Here is a 16,144-nt window from a genome sequence, read left to right as displayed (position 1 = left end):
ATGGCTGAAGTATATGAAGGGAAGGGGATTAATTCCGGCCAGGCTGGAGAAGTCAGTTTGTGACAGGAATTCACTAACTCCAATAAATGACTGTACCAATGCCCTCATGCTACAGAAATGTAAGCCCTTACCATACCCTAACATGCTAGACAGCTTACAGTAAAACCAGGTGATTTTCATGAAGTCCCTAAGAAGTGGGAGATAAATTAATTTCATTTTCTTTATATGCCTATTTCACAAACTTTAGTTGGCTGGTAGACTTGTCCCCCATAAAAACAAACTAGGCAATAGTTCGTGAAGCTCTGCTTTATATTGTGTTGGGAGAACCTTGTTAATGAGAGCTCACATTAGAATCTGATAAATAAAGACCTTCTGGCATGCACTTAAATCAACATTTGTCAGTGTGAGGGTCATGACTCAGGAGGTTGTGAAATCCAGGGAGTCCCAACTAGAACTTAAAGAAAAACGAACAGAAAGAAAACACCAGAGTTGTTTTAGGCAGAACAGTTGAAAAACCAAATAATGGAATTTTAAATGAGTGACAGTGTAACACACACACACACACTTTCTGGGGTATAGTTCCTGAAAGTTCCCTCAATTGCTTGTGGTGCAAGATACTGGTTCAGTGACAAGTGTCTGGATGTTGCGAACAGACTCAAGAACTCTGTCAGTGCATGGTTAATACATCTTTTGTCAGCACTGAAGGTCAGGGAGTTTTAGACTGGAAATATCTCAGAGAGCAGAAACCAAAATGGAGTTCCAGAACTTGCAAGCTAGATAGCTACTGGGACAGGGGACAGTTCTAGAGCCCAGGTCAGTCTGTACACCACTTTTTCATTTATTTGCCTGTATGCAGTGACCACGTTTCTAATTTATGCAATGTTGAGGCTTATTTGCTTTTAATGGATAGGACAACCTGGTGCCAAGTTCAGGCGTTCATCCCAGACCTCGAGTCAAGGACAGACCACAACAATGCCCCAGCCTGGAGCTGAAAGAGGAAAGTCAATTTAGAGGTCCTTCAGTCCCGAGGGTCTAATCCTATTTCTTAGCAATAATTAACTAATTAACCTAATACACTGTGTTACTAGATGAGGCCACTTTCCAAATGTTCCTGTAAATGTCCTTATATGATTTTGACAAGATAGCGCCAGCACAACCACGAACCCAGTGAGATGTATGTATAAGCTGGAGACAGCCTTCCCGTTAGCTCTCTAGGAATAAACAATTTACTGAAGGCATAGAGCAAAACTTCGATGCATTTTGGTAGGATCGCCTCCTCAGGACTCCACTTCTCTGTTTCCAAGAGAAGTCCTTAAACTTCCACTCAGCAAGCGCCTTATTACTGTCTGGGCTAATCCTGGGTGAGGATGGTCCTTCAGGACAGGGAAACCCCCTCCGCCCCCTCCCCGTCTCCCATGGCCACCCTGGTCTACCCCAGCGAGGTGGGTCTGGGATTCCAGCAACTCTCAGGTCGCTGGCTGTCCTTTCGTCCCAGAAAGCTGCAAACCGCACAAGACACTAGATAACTTAATCTGGCTGTAAGCAAGAGACCCCGAGGCCTGTGTACTCTAGTGATAAACGGAAACATCCGGCTGAGTCAAGAAAGGGAACGCGGTATCTTTGAAAACTAATATAAACGAATAAAGCATAAACAAGAGCTTTGCGGAGAGAGTGCCCCCTCCCCCCACGTCCATCCATGCGTAGGAGGGGAATGAGTGTCTGGAGGAGAAAATCCCCCACGTCCTTGGGCTTCTGTCGGGAGACTTTCCCCTGCCTGGGGGTGGGGGAGAGGAGAGGGGAAATAGGGGAGGCTGGAGGAGGTGATTTCCTCCAGCCCAGGTCTGGTCCCCGGATCCTCCCCCTCCCTCCGCCCGTCGGGATGGGAGGCGCGCCTGGACCCTCCCCGCCCTCGTCCCATCACGGAGACCTGGGGGATGCGGGGTCCAGGCGGCGCTTTCGCAGCCCCCGGCCGGTACGAGCCCTGACCCTGCGCCGGGGGGCACGGGCCACGATGACGTGGGCGCGCGGCGGGAGGGGCCGCCTGGGGGAGGAGTGGGGGGGGTTGACTCGGCCGCCTTATTAGCGCCCGGCGGGTCGCGGGCAGAGAGCAGACGGCCCGGGCCGAGAGCAACCGGAGCGGGCGAGCGGCCCACTCCTCCCTCCTCCTAGGCGGCCGCCTCCTCCCCTCGTCCTCCCGCCCCCACTGCGTGTGCGGCGGAGGCTCCAGGGCTTGCGCTGCCTCTTTCTCCCGCTCGCTGGGCTCCGGTTCCCACTTTTCCCTGGCTGCCGCGCTCCCGGGACCCGAGCAGTCTCCGTGCTTAGCCTCGGCGGCCCACGGTGCTCCAAGACCCTCTCCAAAGCAGCCCCGGGGCAGAGAGTGGAACGTCCCGGTCCCTTCCCCCGCTTGGGTCAGCTTCTGCCCGGCTCGCAGTACCTTCTGGCTCCCGCACAGTCGGCTTGGGAGGACCGGGTGAGAAGGTGAAGTGGAAAGGACCGACAGGGCACGGGGCCAGGCGCACAGCTCACGTTGCCTTTTCATTGAGCAAAGCCCAAGATCATTTTTTTTTTTAAGCTCTGCAACCCCCCTTCCCCTTCTTCCATTTTCTTTGCGCGTTTTAAAGGAAACTTATTTTGGGGTGGTTTGCGCTGGGGTAGCTGCTTCGCCCAGTAGTTGTGAAGTGCACTCGACTCGTGATGGTGTTCCTGTCACTTTGGTTGATAGCAGCCTCTCTGGTAGAGGTTAGGACGTCAGCTGATGGACAAGTAAGTGGAAAATAATAATAAAAACTCAAACCCAACCTTTTCCCGACAGAGTTCTTCCCCTTCGTCCACTTCACTCCCTCCCCTCCCCTTGCCACCCTTCTGGGGCATCTTCTGCGTTCCGAGGCGGCGCGTGGAGGGCCCGTCGCTGCGCGGGGCTTGGGGGGCTTGAGGGCGCCTTGCACGGGAGGTTGGGACAACCCTCCTCCGAGAGCTAAGGCTCATCACACTTGGGGCTTCCTTAGCCAGCGGCGACCAGGAGCAGTCCAAATGTCAGACTGCAGCCAGGTCGCATCCTAGTGGGGTCATCAGGCTGTCCACTTTTGCAGGGCGCTCCGGACGCTCTGGGCGCTCTGCCGAAGTTCAGGTCGTGGAGCGCGGATTCCGAAGCTCAGAGGATCTCCCTCCTCCTGACTCCCAGTTCCTGCGGGTAGCCAGGGACAAGAGGTTTCAAGAAGTCCCCAGGCAGGACCTGGAGCTACCCAGCAGACACGTGTCCTGGAAGACCGCGGCCGGGCTGCAGTTTGACAGTTGGGGAGGGCCTGGGACGTTTCCTGCCCTCTCCTTTTCCTAGGGCAGCCGAAGCTGGAGGCGTCTGCAGTCTCTTCCCCTCCCCCCCCTCCTCCTCACAACTCCTCCTCTTTAAAGCTAAATTGAGTGCAGCTCTGGGTCCTTTCGGCCCTGCCCCCACCCCGTGGAGACTCCAGGTGAAGCTGATGCTCTCTGAAGAGTCTTTGAAGGGGGCTCAGGCTGGCGAGCCTTTTGTAGTAAATCAAATCAGCGCCGAACCGGTGGACTCTGAGTGCATGAATCCTCTGTGAGGTTTTCTAGCCTCTCTGGTCTGGTGACCTAGTATTGGAGTTTTCCGAAGAGGCCATTGAGGTCACTATTTATTTGACTGGCTTCACAGATACTAAAATTAAAGCCAGCCAACAAGTCCCTTTCTCAAATAGTCATCGAGTTGGCTCAGGCTCTTGTCACAAGAACCTTCTAGGAACTAAGTAAGGTTTATTCAGCCTTCAGGCAACAATTCCAGTCTCTTGGTCTCCTGATTAACCAGCCTAGGCAAAGCACTGATGGTATAAACGGCACAGGGCGATAAGATGAAACCCAGTAACTGTTTCTTTTTCTTACTCCCCCCCCCCTTTCTAGGCTGGGACTGAAGAAATGGTGCAAATAGGTAAGCCTCTTTCTCAGATGTCACCCTTACCTTAGCTGAGAGCAGGGGACAAAAGAAAGCTAAGCCAAAGAATTGTTCCTGAAAGTTTCCTAATTAGTGGTTAAAATAATTCCTAGTCTGGAATCGTTTCTACTCTTCCGCTTTCCGTGGGAGGGTCCTATTATCCCCAGGCTAAATTATAGTGGTGTCAATATCCTCCCGAGTAGAAGCTCCTCTTCTCAGGCATTAATTTATTACTGGTATGCACTGGGAGGGTTATAGCGGGGCTGGAACATAAGAGATGCTTAAAGTCAGACCCATTACCTTGTGGAACATAGGGAGAAACAAATTTGCTTGTAACTGAAGACAGTTGTAGGAATGCCAGGAAGAAAGGGGAGATGATGAAGAGAGAGTTCACATTTTTTCCTTAAGTTTGCCTGGTTGGTCTGCACTCTTGAGTGACTTCTTTTATTCCATAAAAATTATTTCGTAAGATAGTTATCTTTAAGTTAGGTAATACTTGAGTCTTGAGTAATACCTGATACTGTGGGGTCTATAGTTATTCCTATTTTACGGGTGAGGAGACAGTAAAGTTCAGAATATGTGGTATGTAACAGGTTACTCCAAAAATAATGGTCATTTCTTGAGGTTGTTCATAATACCATGTTTTGGATGCTCACGTTTGAAAAGTCAGGCTACAATCAACATCCTATAAAACACATATTAAAAACTATTCTATGTGTATGGGGGGTGTTTGCCTGCCTAGATGTCTGTTCACATGTGTGCAGTGCCCAAGGATGCCAGAAGAGGGCATAAGATTCCCTGGAACTGGAGTTCCAGATGGTTGTTAGTCACCATGTGGGTACTGTGAATTGAACTCAGGTGCTCTAAATCACTGTTTTAGTCACTTCTCTGTTGCTGTGAAGAGACACCATGACTAAGGCAACATAGAGAAGAGTTTATTTGGGGCTTTGAGCTTCAGAAGGTAGAGTGCAGTGTTATCCTAGCCAGGCGACATAGTCATGGCAGCAGGCAGGCAACCATGATGCTGGAGCAGTAGTGGAGAGCTCACATCCTGAGACCCAACCACAAGGGGGAAAGAGATTAACTGGGAATGGCATGAGTCTTTTGAAATTAATCTTAAGCCTCAGAGTGGTTATTTAGGAACTGATGGGCAGGAGAAAAGCCTCCAGTTATAGTAAAAAGCAAACAAACAAAACCAATGCATTTAATACATCCATCTTAGAGAAGGGAAAGAGCCTGGCTGGAAGCGCAGATGTTGAGGATCGGTGATGGTGGAAGTAGCTGCCATGTCTTGATGCTGCGGCTCGATGTGTGAGAGTCAGTTCTGTTCATGCTGTTTGGAGAAGGATGAAAATTCAAAGTTGCATAGTTTCTCCTCAGACTTTGTGACACCGTGGACCTGTGAATCGTTTATACATGCAACATGCATGTGTGGAAATCTTAGTGTTGTGAGTCTCTTCCCCAGCCTTAGAGTTTAAGAGCAAAACAGAAGGGAGAAGGGCGGCTGAGAATGCACTGCAAACCACCTGAGAGGTATCAGTCTTGTGGCGATTGATTGCACTTGGCCCTCTGTCTATCTTTTTGAAGGAAAAAGACCAAAACAAACAAAACAGCATCAAAAACTCAAACCCCCAAGTAGGAAAAAGAACAGTCTTGGTTTTAATGACTTTGCTTATTTCGTTGGCTACTGCAGCATTTCAGGATGTAACTGGTGTTTTAAGGTGACCCATTCTTCCAACACATTTTATTCACATAATGAAATATGTTGCTCTGATAGCGTTTTCAGATAGAATCAGGATGCTCTCATGCAAGAGGCTGGGACTGGCTTTGGTCCAGACCGTTTGTTAGTATCAGTTACTTTCGGAGTCCTTTCTGCAGTAAAGAAAACAGTGCAGGTGCGCCTAAGTTTAGCTTGAAGGTGATGAGTCACCAGCCTGGCAGGGGTGCTCCTAGGTTGTATTTCTGGAGGTTTATAGCGCTTGTCTCCGTACTCCTGTTCTATGGGGTTCCTCTTTGTCATTGTCATTTTATTTACCATACTCAAGTGTAATGAAAATGAAAACAACAGCATGAAAGATTCCGACCTCTGAGTCTTGTACTCATGAAATACAGCCATCATTTATAGTCAATGACCTGACTCTGTGGAGTTTTAAAAATGCTCTATTTCAGAAAATCTTAGCCGCAGTAAGATTCTTTGCTGTCTTCATTCGAAAAGAGACTTACAGATTCAGGAAGATGCACTTCTATGCACTTAACTCTCTCTTTCAGTAGCCACTCATTTGAAAGGTGGGTCTATGCATCAGCCTGGGAGTACTGTTTGATTGATGATATATTAGGAAAGACTAAAACAGTCTATGAAAATTATTGATGTATTATTTATATCTATTGCATAACAAATTGGCTATAGAAATTCCATAGCTCTGAATGGCTTCTGAGTATATTTCAGGAAGAGATAAACATAATTTAGCCATAAACCACAAACTGTGGAGGAGACAAATTTGAAAGGAATTAGAGTTTCTTATGCTCACAGGATCTGTATTCAGTGTACAGCTTGCTGCTGCTGATATAGTGTGTACTCATGTGCGTGGGTCCATAAGCAGAATGTTACTAGCACCCTTGTGCCTCTCCCACCACCTTCCTGGTGCTGATTCCTCGTTAAAGGTAACCACACTCCCGATTGCTAACAGGGTTAGACTAATTTTGCCCAGCTGTTCTGCTTTTTATAAAAAAAATTATACCATATTATTTTGTAGTATATGGCCTACAATGGCAATTAAAATCTATATGACATACTAGAGTAGGGAAAGGATTTTATTTAGGTAGAGAGAAGTAGGTTTATAATGGAGGGAATGGCAGGTTAGAATACATTAGATTCCTCACCTAGGTAGTCTTATAGGGGATATGGCTGCTCTCTTAGCCAATGGGAAAAATACATTCTTGCTATGTGGGGAAGTATGATTCTTTCTAGGGAAAGTAGGGAAATAGATTTTGAACCCTGGTCTTGTCTGGGTCTCTTTGTCAAGTAGTGAAAAACACCTATCCCTCTCCCCAGCCTATGCATGTTGAAGTATATTCATATACGTATGGTCAAGCGTGTTTCATTAGCTCATTGGCATGTTTCTGCCGCCTGTTGGGGAGCTCTTTTTTGTCTGAGTCAGCACTTGTTCTTAGTGGGATGCAAGGGAGTCATTGTGGGCATCTGGCTGACTGCCTTAATTGGGTTAGGAGGCTTACGCCGTGACACACGAGGGTTAGGAAACAATTAGAGTTCTGTAGAGATTGGAAAATCTGAAAGAAGAATCCTCAGTCTCTTTGTTTTGAAACCATCACTTTGCTATTCTCTGGGCATCATTTGAGGAAGGCTCATGATACTGCATGAAGCTGTCTTTCCTCAGCAACGCTTGTTGGAGGTGGGACATGTTTATTTATTTATTTTTTCTCTTCTATTTCTAGTCTTAAGTTTGAAAAATCCATTGCATTTCATTCTTTAGAAAGGAGCTTACCTTTGTCCACTCAGGCATCTAGTCTTCTAAGAAATGCTTTGTCATCATTGGGATGTCTCTATATTATATATCTATCTCTATATCTGTGCATAGTTTTCAGAGTTTAGTGTGAGTCACTTACCCAATGATTGACATGGAGTAAAGAAACACTGTCACTTCTTCCCACATGAAAGCCAAGACTCTGGTTTGAAGATGGCTTTGTCTTAGCACATACACCGCAGTTGGTACCTGTCATCCACAGACACTCATTGCTTGGTGACTAGCTGTAGCAGGCAGGGCATTATTACATCAAGATCTCTCTCTGTTCTGGATTTCCTTTAAATGCTTTTGTCCTGTGCCTTCCTTTAAGTTTAGTGAGTTCCCATGAAAACAGTGACTATGACAGTGGCTATCAGTTAATTGTTCAATGTCAGCAAGGCATCTTGTGACTACTTTTATACCACCAAGCACAAGAACCGTGGCCCGTTCATTTTGCCTGCTTTGCCTACAGTCTGCTTGGGATGTTTACCCCATTCGCCTGCTCCCCCTTGTAATTGATGATTGCTGTTGCCGTTGAGCTTAAAATTTTCTTGCCCATGCTTTTGCTGTTCTCTTGTTGCTGTCTCAAATCATGTGGTGGTGCCTAGAAACAAAAACCCTCAAGGTCACCCCTGCCTCAGGATGACGAACTTCAAACATTCCTTGCTTGTGAGAGGCCAACTCAGCCCGCCTTGGAAATGCATTAGGGATAGTTCCAAATGGCCTGGTAAAATTATGAGTGGTTTCGGGATGAAGAATCTGGTTCTATCACTTGGACTGTCTACAGGGATGACTTCTACGGAGGTCATTCTTTCTGCGAAAGGATTGCTGTTAGCAGTGGGGCCTCTCCTTAGCAATCCTGCAATGGAATACAGATCAACTTTTATTCCTAACTTACATCGGTGCCCCTCCCGGCAAGCTGTGATTCTCCTATGTTGATATAGATGTGTTACATACGTGCACTGTGGTTATCTTTACTGTTTCTGTGGCCTCTGGAACTCTGATGGTCAAAGCCCAAAGAACTGACAGGTTAGCCATTTTCACCCACTGTTCTTTTAATTGCAATCTTTTAGACTTTAGATTTTGGGTTGGGGTGGTGCTCAGCTGGTAAAGTGTGTGTAGATGTTCCAAATTCTGAAAGAATAGACACCACAGTGTTAAACATTTTGGATAAGTAATTATCAACATGTATACACAAAGCATAGTTGGTATGTAGTCTGGTTCGAATTACTCATGTGATAATATGTTTTTGTATGAAGAAAAACTGGTTCGGCATATTTTTGTTTTCCATATCCTTACAAAACTTCTTGCCAAAGACACTGAATTCCATTCTACTAATTGTACATAACTTGATAATTATTTTGCTTATGGTATCTGCTTTCCCATAGTATTGAGATTTGCCACCTGGTGTTTTATATAGGTCATTACCTGCATTTCAAGTGACTCCTTAAAGAGAATCCCCAGAGGTTGGTTTCTAAGCAGATACACGTCATAAATTTTGACAAATGGCTTTTGGGGAAAAAAAAAGTATGGAATAAACTCCCTGCAAGTTTGGAGTAAACTGGCTTTAAAAAGCATAGTTAGAAATAAATTTGGGCTTTGTTTAAATATTAAAATACACTTAAAACATTTAAGAGTCTGAAAAAAGCAAGGTATTTATCATTTTTGTTTTTGCAAATACTCAATAAATATGAACAGTTATGTAAGTGTGGTTTTGTAATTTTATGAGAACTTTGGGGAAATGCATAGACTAGAGGGAGAGCAGAGGCAAAATCAAATTCAAGACTTAAGTCTTTAAAATGGATAGCGGAGCTGGGGAGTTCCTAGCACAAGGAGTCTCCGATCTCACGTGGAATTGATCCATCTTAATTTCCCAAGTAGCTGTGCCTGAGCTTGGTGACTAACTATAATCCCTGAGGCAGAGTTGGTGGTGAAATGTCATTCTCTTGCTTGTAAAAATGGCTGCCACAAATTTAGCATGATAAATCCGTGTGTACTTTAGACAGATTGCAGGCAGCTTCAAACAATGTATCCTGCTTTGGAATTGACTGACAAACAAAAATAGTCTTGGGGAAACTGTAGGTCAAGTAGAATTAAAAATATGAATTCCCCAGCCCTGTGGACTAAGGTACTATCTCTTGTTTCTTATAGTTTTCCTTCCTATTGAGTAAATATATTTATGGACACAGTAATTAAAATAATCAGTGATGCAAGTTGGAGTTCTTTCTTTTACATGCAAAGTCCATTTTGAGGACTTATTGGTTTCTTATATCTTTACATTATAAAGTGGTCAGGGACCAGGCAGTACGAACTGTGTGGTTTAAACACGACTGTATCGTGTCTTCCAGTGTTGCTTTCTTGTGTACAACTTGGGCATGCTGTGCTACTTTTTACTTCCTAGAGGTGTCTTCCTTTTATGCGGATTCTTTTTTTTTTTTTTTTTTTTTTTTTCTTTTATTTATTTTTTTATTCTTTTTTAATTAAAATTTCCACCTGCTCCCCGTTTCCCATTTCCCTCCCCTCCTCCCAAATATTGCCCCCTCCCCCCACTCCCCTCCCCCTATCCCCACTCCTCTTCTCCTCCCCCCACACCATTCCCCCTCCCTCTCGATACTGAAGAGCAGTCCAAATTCTCTGCCCTGCGGGAAGACGAAGGTCTTCTATCTACGTCCAGGAAGGTGAGCTTCTAAACAGGCTAAGCTCCCACAAAGCCAGTTCATGTATTAGGATTGAAACCTAGTGCCATTGTCCTTGGCTTCTCATCAGTCTTCATTGACCGCCATGCTCAGAGAGTCCGGAATCAACCCATGCTTATTCAGTCCCAGACCAGCTGGCCTTGGTGGGCTCCTAATAAATCAGTTCCACTGTCACAGTGGGTGGGTGCATCCCTCGTGGTCCTGATTTTTTGCTCTTGTTCTCCCTCCTTCTGCTCCTCATTTGGACCTTAAGAGCTCAGACCGTTGCTCCAAATTGAGAATCTGTCTCTACCTCGATCCATCGCCAGATGAAGGTTCTAAGGTGATATGCAAGAAATTCATCAGTATAGGATAGGGTCATTTCAGGTTCCCTCTCCTTAGTTGCCCAAGGTACCAGCTGGGGACATATTCCTGGACACCTGCGAACCCCTCTAGAGTCAAGTCTCTTGCCAGCCCTAAGATGGCTCCCTTAGATAGGATATATACTTCGCTGCTCCCGTATCCATCCTTCCTATATCCCAACCATCCCAATCCCCCGAGCTCCTCCCATCCTCCCCTTCTCATATTTCTCATCCCATTTCCCCTTTGCCCCATGCCACCTCACCGGCAAGTTCCCAGTTTTTGCCCTGTGTCGGAGCCCATTGTGGGTCCAACATAGATTCCCTAACCCGGCTGAAACGGAGTCGCGAGGAATAAAACCGACACAGCTTACAAGGTCATCCTGGAAAAGGCCAGAGTGACTCTTTATTCTCGGAACATCTTATATCTCCCTTCAGTGGGGGAAAACACATTAGGCTGTCTCCAAGGCAACCAGGTGCCTGGGCTTAGGTCACGTCCGCATCTAGCAGTCAGGTAGGCCATGAATTAGCATCTCTATAAGACATCCTCTTAGTTACAAAAGGAAGGAAGCACCGAACCTCTGAAACTCTCGAGTCATCAGCTTTAGCCAACATCTCTCCTCAGGTAATCCACATTCTAACAAAAGAAGCTAGGAGCAGCACATCCTGACTTTTGTTAAGGAGGCGACAGCTTGTCTGCAGAGCTATGTGCCTAGCTCAGACCAGGCTAATGGCTACTGTGCCAAACCGAAATATGGGCCCACAATCCACTCTCTCTTATTAATTTTAATAACTCCTGTGCGTCTGCAACAGGACAGACACGCCGCGTCTGGTTTGGGCAAAGTCCTCTTCATTTACCCAAATTTTCCCGTCATTGGAACAGGCATCAATTATGCAAGCTCCTGTCTTAGGCATCTGGGGAGAAGAAGCTTCAAACCCGTCATTGACTGCCGACCTCTGTAAAAGGAAGAGATTAGTGGAGAGAAATATACTTTTCAGGCCCTGTGTATTAGCCATATCTTTTGTCAGGATGTATCATAATGCTTTATGAATAATTATGCTCCCAATAACTATATTCTCCTATCTTAAAGGAGAGTAGAATCACCTGAGTTGAAGATGTTTCTTTCGCTGGTACAGAACATCATTCAGAGTTTACTTTTTCAGCACACGTATCAACTCTCAACATTTATAGTTACAACCTCTCTTTTAGCCAACTGTCAATCACAGCAATTCACAATCATGATCTTTTCACATCATCGGTCAATACCGATCTTCAAATTTTTAATACCGTAATTTTATATTTGGCCGGTCAAAACCAGCTCTCCCAAATTTTCATAATTTCATATTTAGCCGGTCAATACCAGCTCTCCAAATTATTCATAATTCCATATTTAGCCGGTCAATACCAGCCCTCCAATTCTTCATAATTTTATTTTTAGCCGGTCAGTACCAGCTCTCTGATTCTTCAGAATTTCACCTTTAGCCGGTCAGTACCAGCTCTCCAATTATTCATAATTTCACCTTTCGCCGGTCAGTACCAGCTCTCCAATTATTCATAATTTCACTTTTGGCCGGTCAGTACCAGCTCTCCAATTATTCATAATTTCACTTTTGGCCGGTCAGTACCAGCTCTCCAATTATTCATAATTTCATAATTTTCTTTACCGTAAATTTATATTCTTCTCGGTCATTACCGATGTATTTCGTACCATTGGTCATTACCAGATTTTTCCCATCACCTTATATGCAGCTGTAAATATCAGGTCATTACCGTTAAGAGTATAATACCATTTGTTGTTATTAAATCTCATTTTCAGTCTCTGTGTGGCTGTTAAACCCTTAGTCTGCCCCCTTGTTAAGTGAAGAGGGATTTCAGTCATACTTTATTTTGCATCTTTCTTTCCCTGAGGGGAAAGCTTAGGTCTTAGTTCTTAGGTTTAATACTTTATTCAAAATGAGTTCTGTCCCATAAACCGAGAACACTCAAATGTTCAGTTTGTATCTTAGTTCTGAAGCAACAGGTTTCACACCACAGCCAGCAGCAAACACTGCAGTCAGCTCCTCTCAGCAGGATCTCTTTGTCCGAAGTCTCTTTGCAGTCCTGCGAGTTGCGGGTTTGGATCAGGCTCCTCTCTGTGGGCTGGGTTACTGGATTCCTCCTGGAGCCGTTTTCTTTCTGTTCCTTCTGCGGCGCGGTTGTCAGCCACGTTGTCCTCAGTTTCGCAGTCCTTCTGCTGAGTGCATCGAATTAGCCGCTCTGGAAGCCATCTTGCTTGGTTTTCGTCCTGTGAGAAAACACAGACATGCCCTCGACCCCATATTAGGATGGGGTCGGGTCCCTTCCAAATCCCAGTACACAGATCTTTCCATTTGGCTTTAGCAAATGTGGATTTTGTACCACTATGCCACAATCTGTCCGCGGCTGATTGCTCATGGACATCTGTATTTAGAAAGTTTAGCGTAAACAATGCATGATTTAAGGCATTGTGTGGCGTCTGAGGATACAACTCCCCTGTCTTTATTTTTTGGAGTTGTGTTTTCAAGGAGCCATGTGCACGCTCCACAATTCCTTGTCCTTGAGGATTATATGGAATACCAGTCTTATGAACGATATTCCATTGAGCACAAAATCTTTGAAAAGCTTTGTTAACATATCCGGATCCATTGTCCGTCTTTATTACCTTTGGGGTTCCCATGCATGAAAAGCATTTTAAGCAATGAGTTATTACATGCTTGGCAGCTTCCCCAGTTTGTGCTGTGGCCATTATAAATCCTAAGTATCAATTGTCACATGCACATCTCAATTTTCCAAACTCAGTAATGTGAGTTATATCCATTTGCCATATATGGTTAGGAAGCAGTCCTCGGGGATTTACCCCCAAATGAGGCACAGGTAGATATTGTGGGCATCTTTCACACTGTTTAACAATTTGCCGAGCAGCTTCTCTGGTCAACTTAAATTGTTTTCTTAAACTTAAGCTGTTTTGATGATGCAAAGCATGTGATTGCTGTGCAAGTTCAACCTGAGATATGGCAATTATTTTTGTAAGTTCGTCAGCTAGAGCATTACCTTCAGCTAACGGACCAGGAAGACTTGAATGCGCTCTGATATGTCCCACAAAACATGGTAACTTTCTACATTGTATGGCTTTTTGAATCTGCTGAAACAATATTTTAACTTGTTCATTGCTAGTTGCTATATATGATACTGTTTCCAGGATCCTTAATGCTTCATAAATATACCGGCTATCAGTATATAAATTGAAAGCCTTATCATAAAAATTCTTAAATACCAAAGCTACAGCCCGCAGTTCAACTATTTGAGCTGAAGCTGGTTCTGTCTGTACCACATGTCCTTTGCCATTGACCACATAAGCAGCTTTTCCATTAGATGAGCCATCAGTGAAAATTAACAAAGCATCCTTTAAGGGATTCTTTGCTACTATTTTAGGAAAAATGAATGAATGCTGTTGTGTAAACTGCAGTAACTGGTCAGCTGGGAAAAGATTATTAATCTGACCTTGAAACTGAGCAAACGCAATTGCCCATGAGTCACTATTTTGAAATAACCATTCAATTTGTTGCTTAGTGTAAGGCACATTGATTATGGCTGGTTCTCTGCCAAAATACTTTCTAGATTCCATTCTGCTCTTCTGAGCTAAGCATGCTACTGCTTCAAAATAAGGATTTAATACTTTTGCTGGTGATACAGGCAGATGCACCCATAAAAGTGGTCCGTTCTGCCATAAGACTGCTGTAGGAGTCAGCCTTGTAGGTAAAATACATGCTTGCCATGTTTGGCTATAATCAATATAGGACACCTGCTGTTCCTGTATAGCCTGCTCTATCTGTGAGAGAGTCTGTCTGGCGGCTTCTGAAAGCTGCCTGCTAGAATTTGGATCACTGTCTCCTTTAAGTATTTCACTTAAAGGCTCAAGGGCTCCTGTAGGAAACCTCAAATAAGGTCTTAGCCACTGTATATTTCCTAATAACCTTTGAAAGTCATTAAGAGTTTTTAAGTCATCCTTCCTGATTTCTATCTTTTGAGGCTTAATTTCTTTGGGGTATAATATATGACCTAGATATTGAAAAGGCGGGTGCCTCTGTACTTTCTCAGGAGCGATAACTAAACCTGCATGGCTTAGACACTGCTGTAACAACGCATATGTCTCTAGTAAAGTATCTTCATTTTTATGAGCTAGCAAGATGTCGTCTGTGTAATGGATTGCGTAAACCTGTGGAAATTGATTTCTAACCTCCTGTATAGCTTGGGCTACGAATTTTTGGCATAATGTAGCACTATTTAACATACCCTGGGGTAAGACATTCCATTGATACCTCCTCATTGGCTCTTTAAAATTAACTGAAGGAATGCTAAAAGCAAATCTTTGACAATCTTGTGGCGCTAGCGGAATTGTATAATAACAATCTTTCAAGTCTAAGATAATCTTATGCGTGCCTTTTGGAATGGCTGCCGGGGACGGCAGCCCTGGTTGTAAAGAGCCCATTGGTTCCATGGTTGCATTGACCTCTCTTAAATCCTGAATTAATCTCCACTTTCCCGATTTCTTTTTAATAACAAAAATTGGAGAATTCCATGGAGAATTAGATGGTGAAATATGTCCACTATCCAGCTGTTCCTGCACTAACTGCTGGGCAGCTTGCAATTTTTCTTCTGTTAGAGGCCACTGATTCACCCATACAGGTTCATCACTTTTCCATATTATCGGGTCTGCATGGAGTGCGGGTCTTTCAGTGACCTCTCGTAAAAATACCCTAATCCTGCTCTAGAAGGTCTACCGTCTGATACAACAGGATCTACCTTTCCCCTATTATTTTTGCCTAAACCTTGATTAGGTAATAATCCTTGTTGAAACATCTGATTAGTAACAGCCGTGCTGGGAGAGTATAAATATACTCCCATTCTGGACATGACATCTCTGCCCCATAAGTTCACAGGTAAATGGGGAATAATATACGGCTTAAAAGTTCCTTCATGTCCTTCCTCATCTTCCCAATGCAGTTAATTGCTACTCTGTTCAGGATTTCTAGTCTGACCAATTCCTTGTAACTGGGTAATAGTCTCTGTTTTTGGCCACTTAGAAGGCCACTGACTGGCGGTTATGACGGAAGTATCCGCACCAGTATCCAGGAGGCCAGAAAATCTTTTTCCATTTATAAACAAAGTGAGTTTTGGTCTCTGAGGACCTATGGTCTGTACCCAAATTGCATCAGACGAACCAAATTCATCTTCTCCTCTCTTCTTTTCAAGACCTCAACATAAAACCAACAATACTTAACCTCTTAGAAGAAAAATTTTAGAATTAACACTTGAATGCACTGGTACAACTCTAACACAGCCTCATTGGCACATATTGAGAGAAACAATAAGATCTCTTGAATTGAGAAGCTTCTATATAGCAAAGGACTTAATCAACATGACATAATAACCTATACAACTGGAAAATATCTTTACCAATCACTAATCCACTTCAAAAACATACAAGACTAAGGAAATCAGTCACCAAAAGAACAATTAATCCACTAAAAATATACGCAACAGACCTAAACTGAAAACTCTCAATAGATGAACTTAGAATGACTGAAAGACATTGAAAAAATGCTCAAATATAACATCCCTTACCA

At 44.2% G+C, this 16,144-nt stretch overlaps 1 protein-coding gene across 2 annotated transcripts in view; it reads left to right on the top strand.

Moving 5' to 3' along the window:
* The first annotated feature begins 2,137 nt into the window (after nt 1-2,137).
* Nucleotides 2,138-16,144, top strand: part of Adamts3 (ADAM metallopeptidase with thrombospondin type 1 motif 3) — a 229,977-nt gene continuing 215,970 nt past the window's right edge. For both annotated transcript variants that reach the window (XM_057772427.1, XM_057772428.1), the window contains exons 1-2: nt 2,138-2,763; nt 3,913-3,940. In XM_057772427.1, coding sequence (XP_057628410.1) covers nt 2,695-2,763; nt 3,913-3,940 — 97 coding nt within the window. In that variant the 5' untranslated portion in view covers nt 2,138-2,694. The remainder of the gene's footprint in view (nt 2,764-3,912; nt 3,941-16,144) is intronic.

Source organism: Chionomys nivalis, chromosome 6, assembly GCF_950005125.1.
Source record: "Chionomys nivalis chromosome 6, mChiNiv1.1, whole genome shotgun sequence".
NCBI lineage: Eukaryota > Metazoa > Chordata > Mammalia > Rodentia > Cricetidae > Chionomys > Chionomys nivalis.
This window is presented reverse-complemented; position numbering and strand designations above follow the sequence as displayed.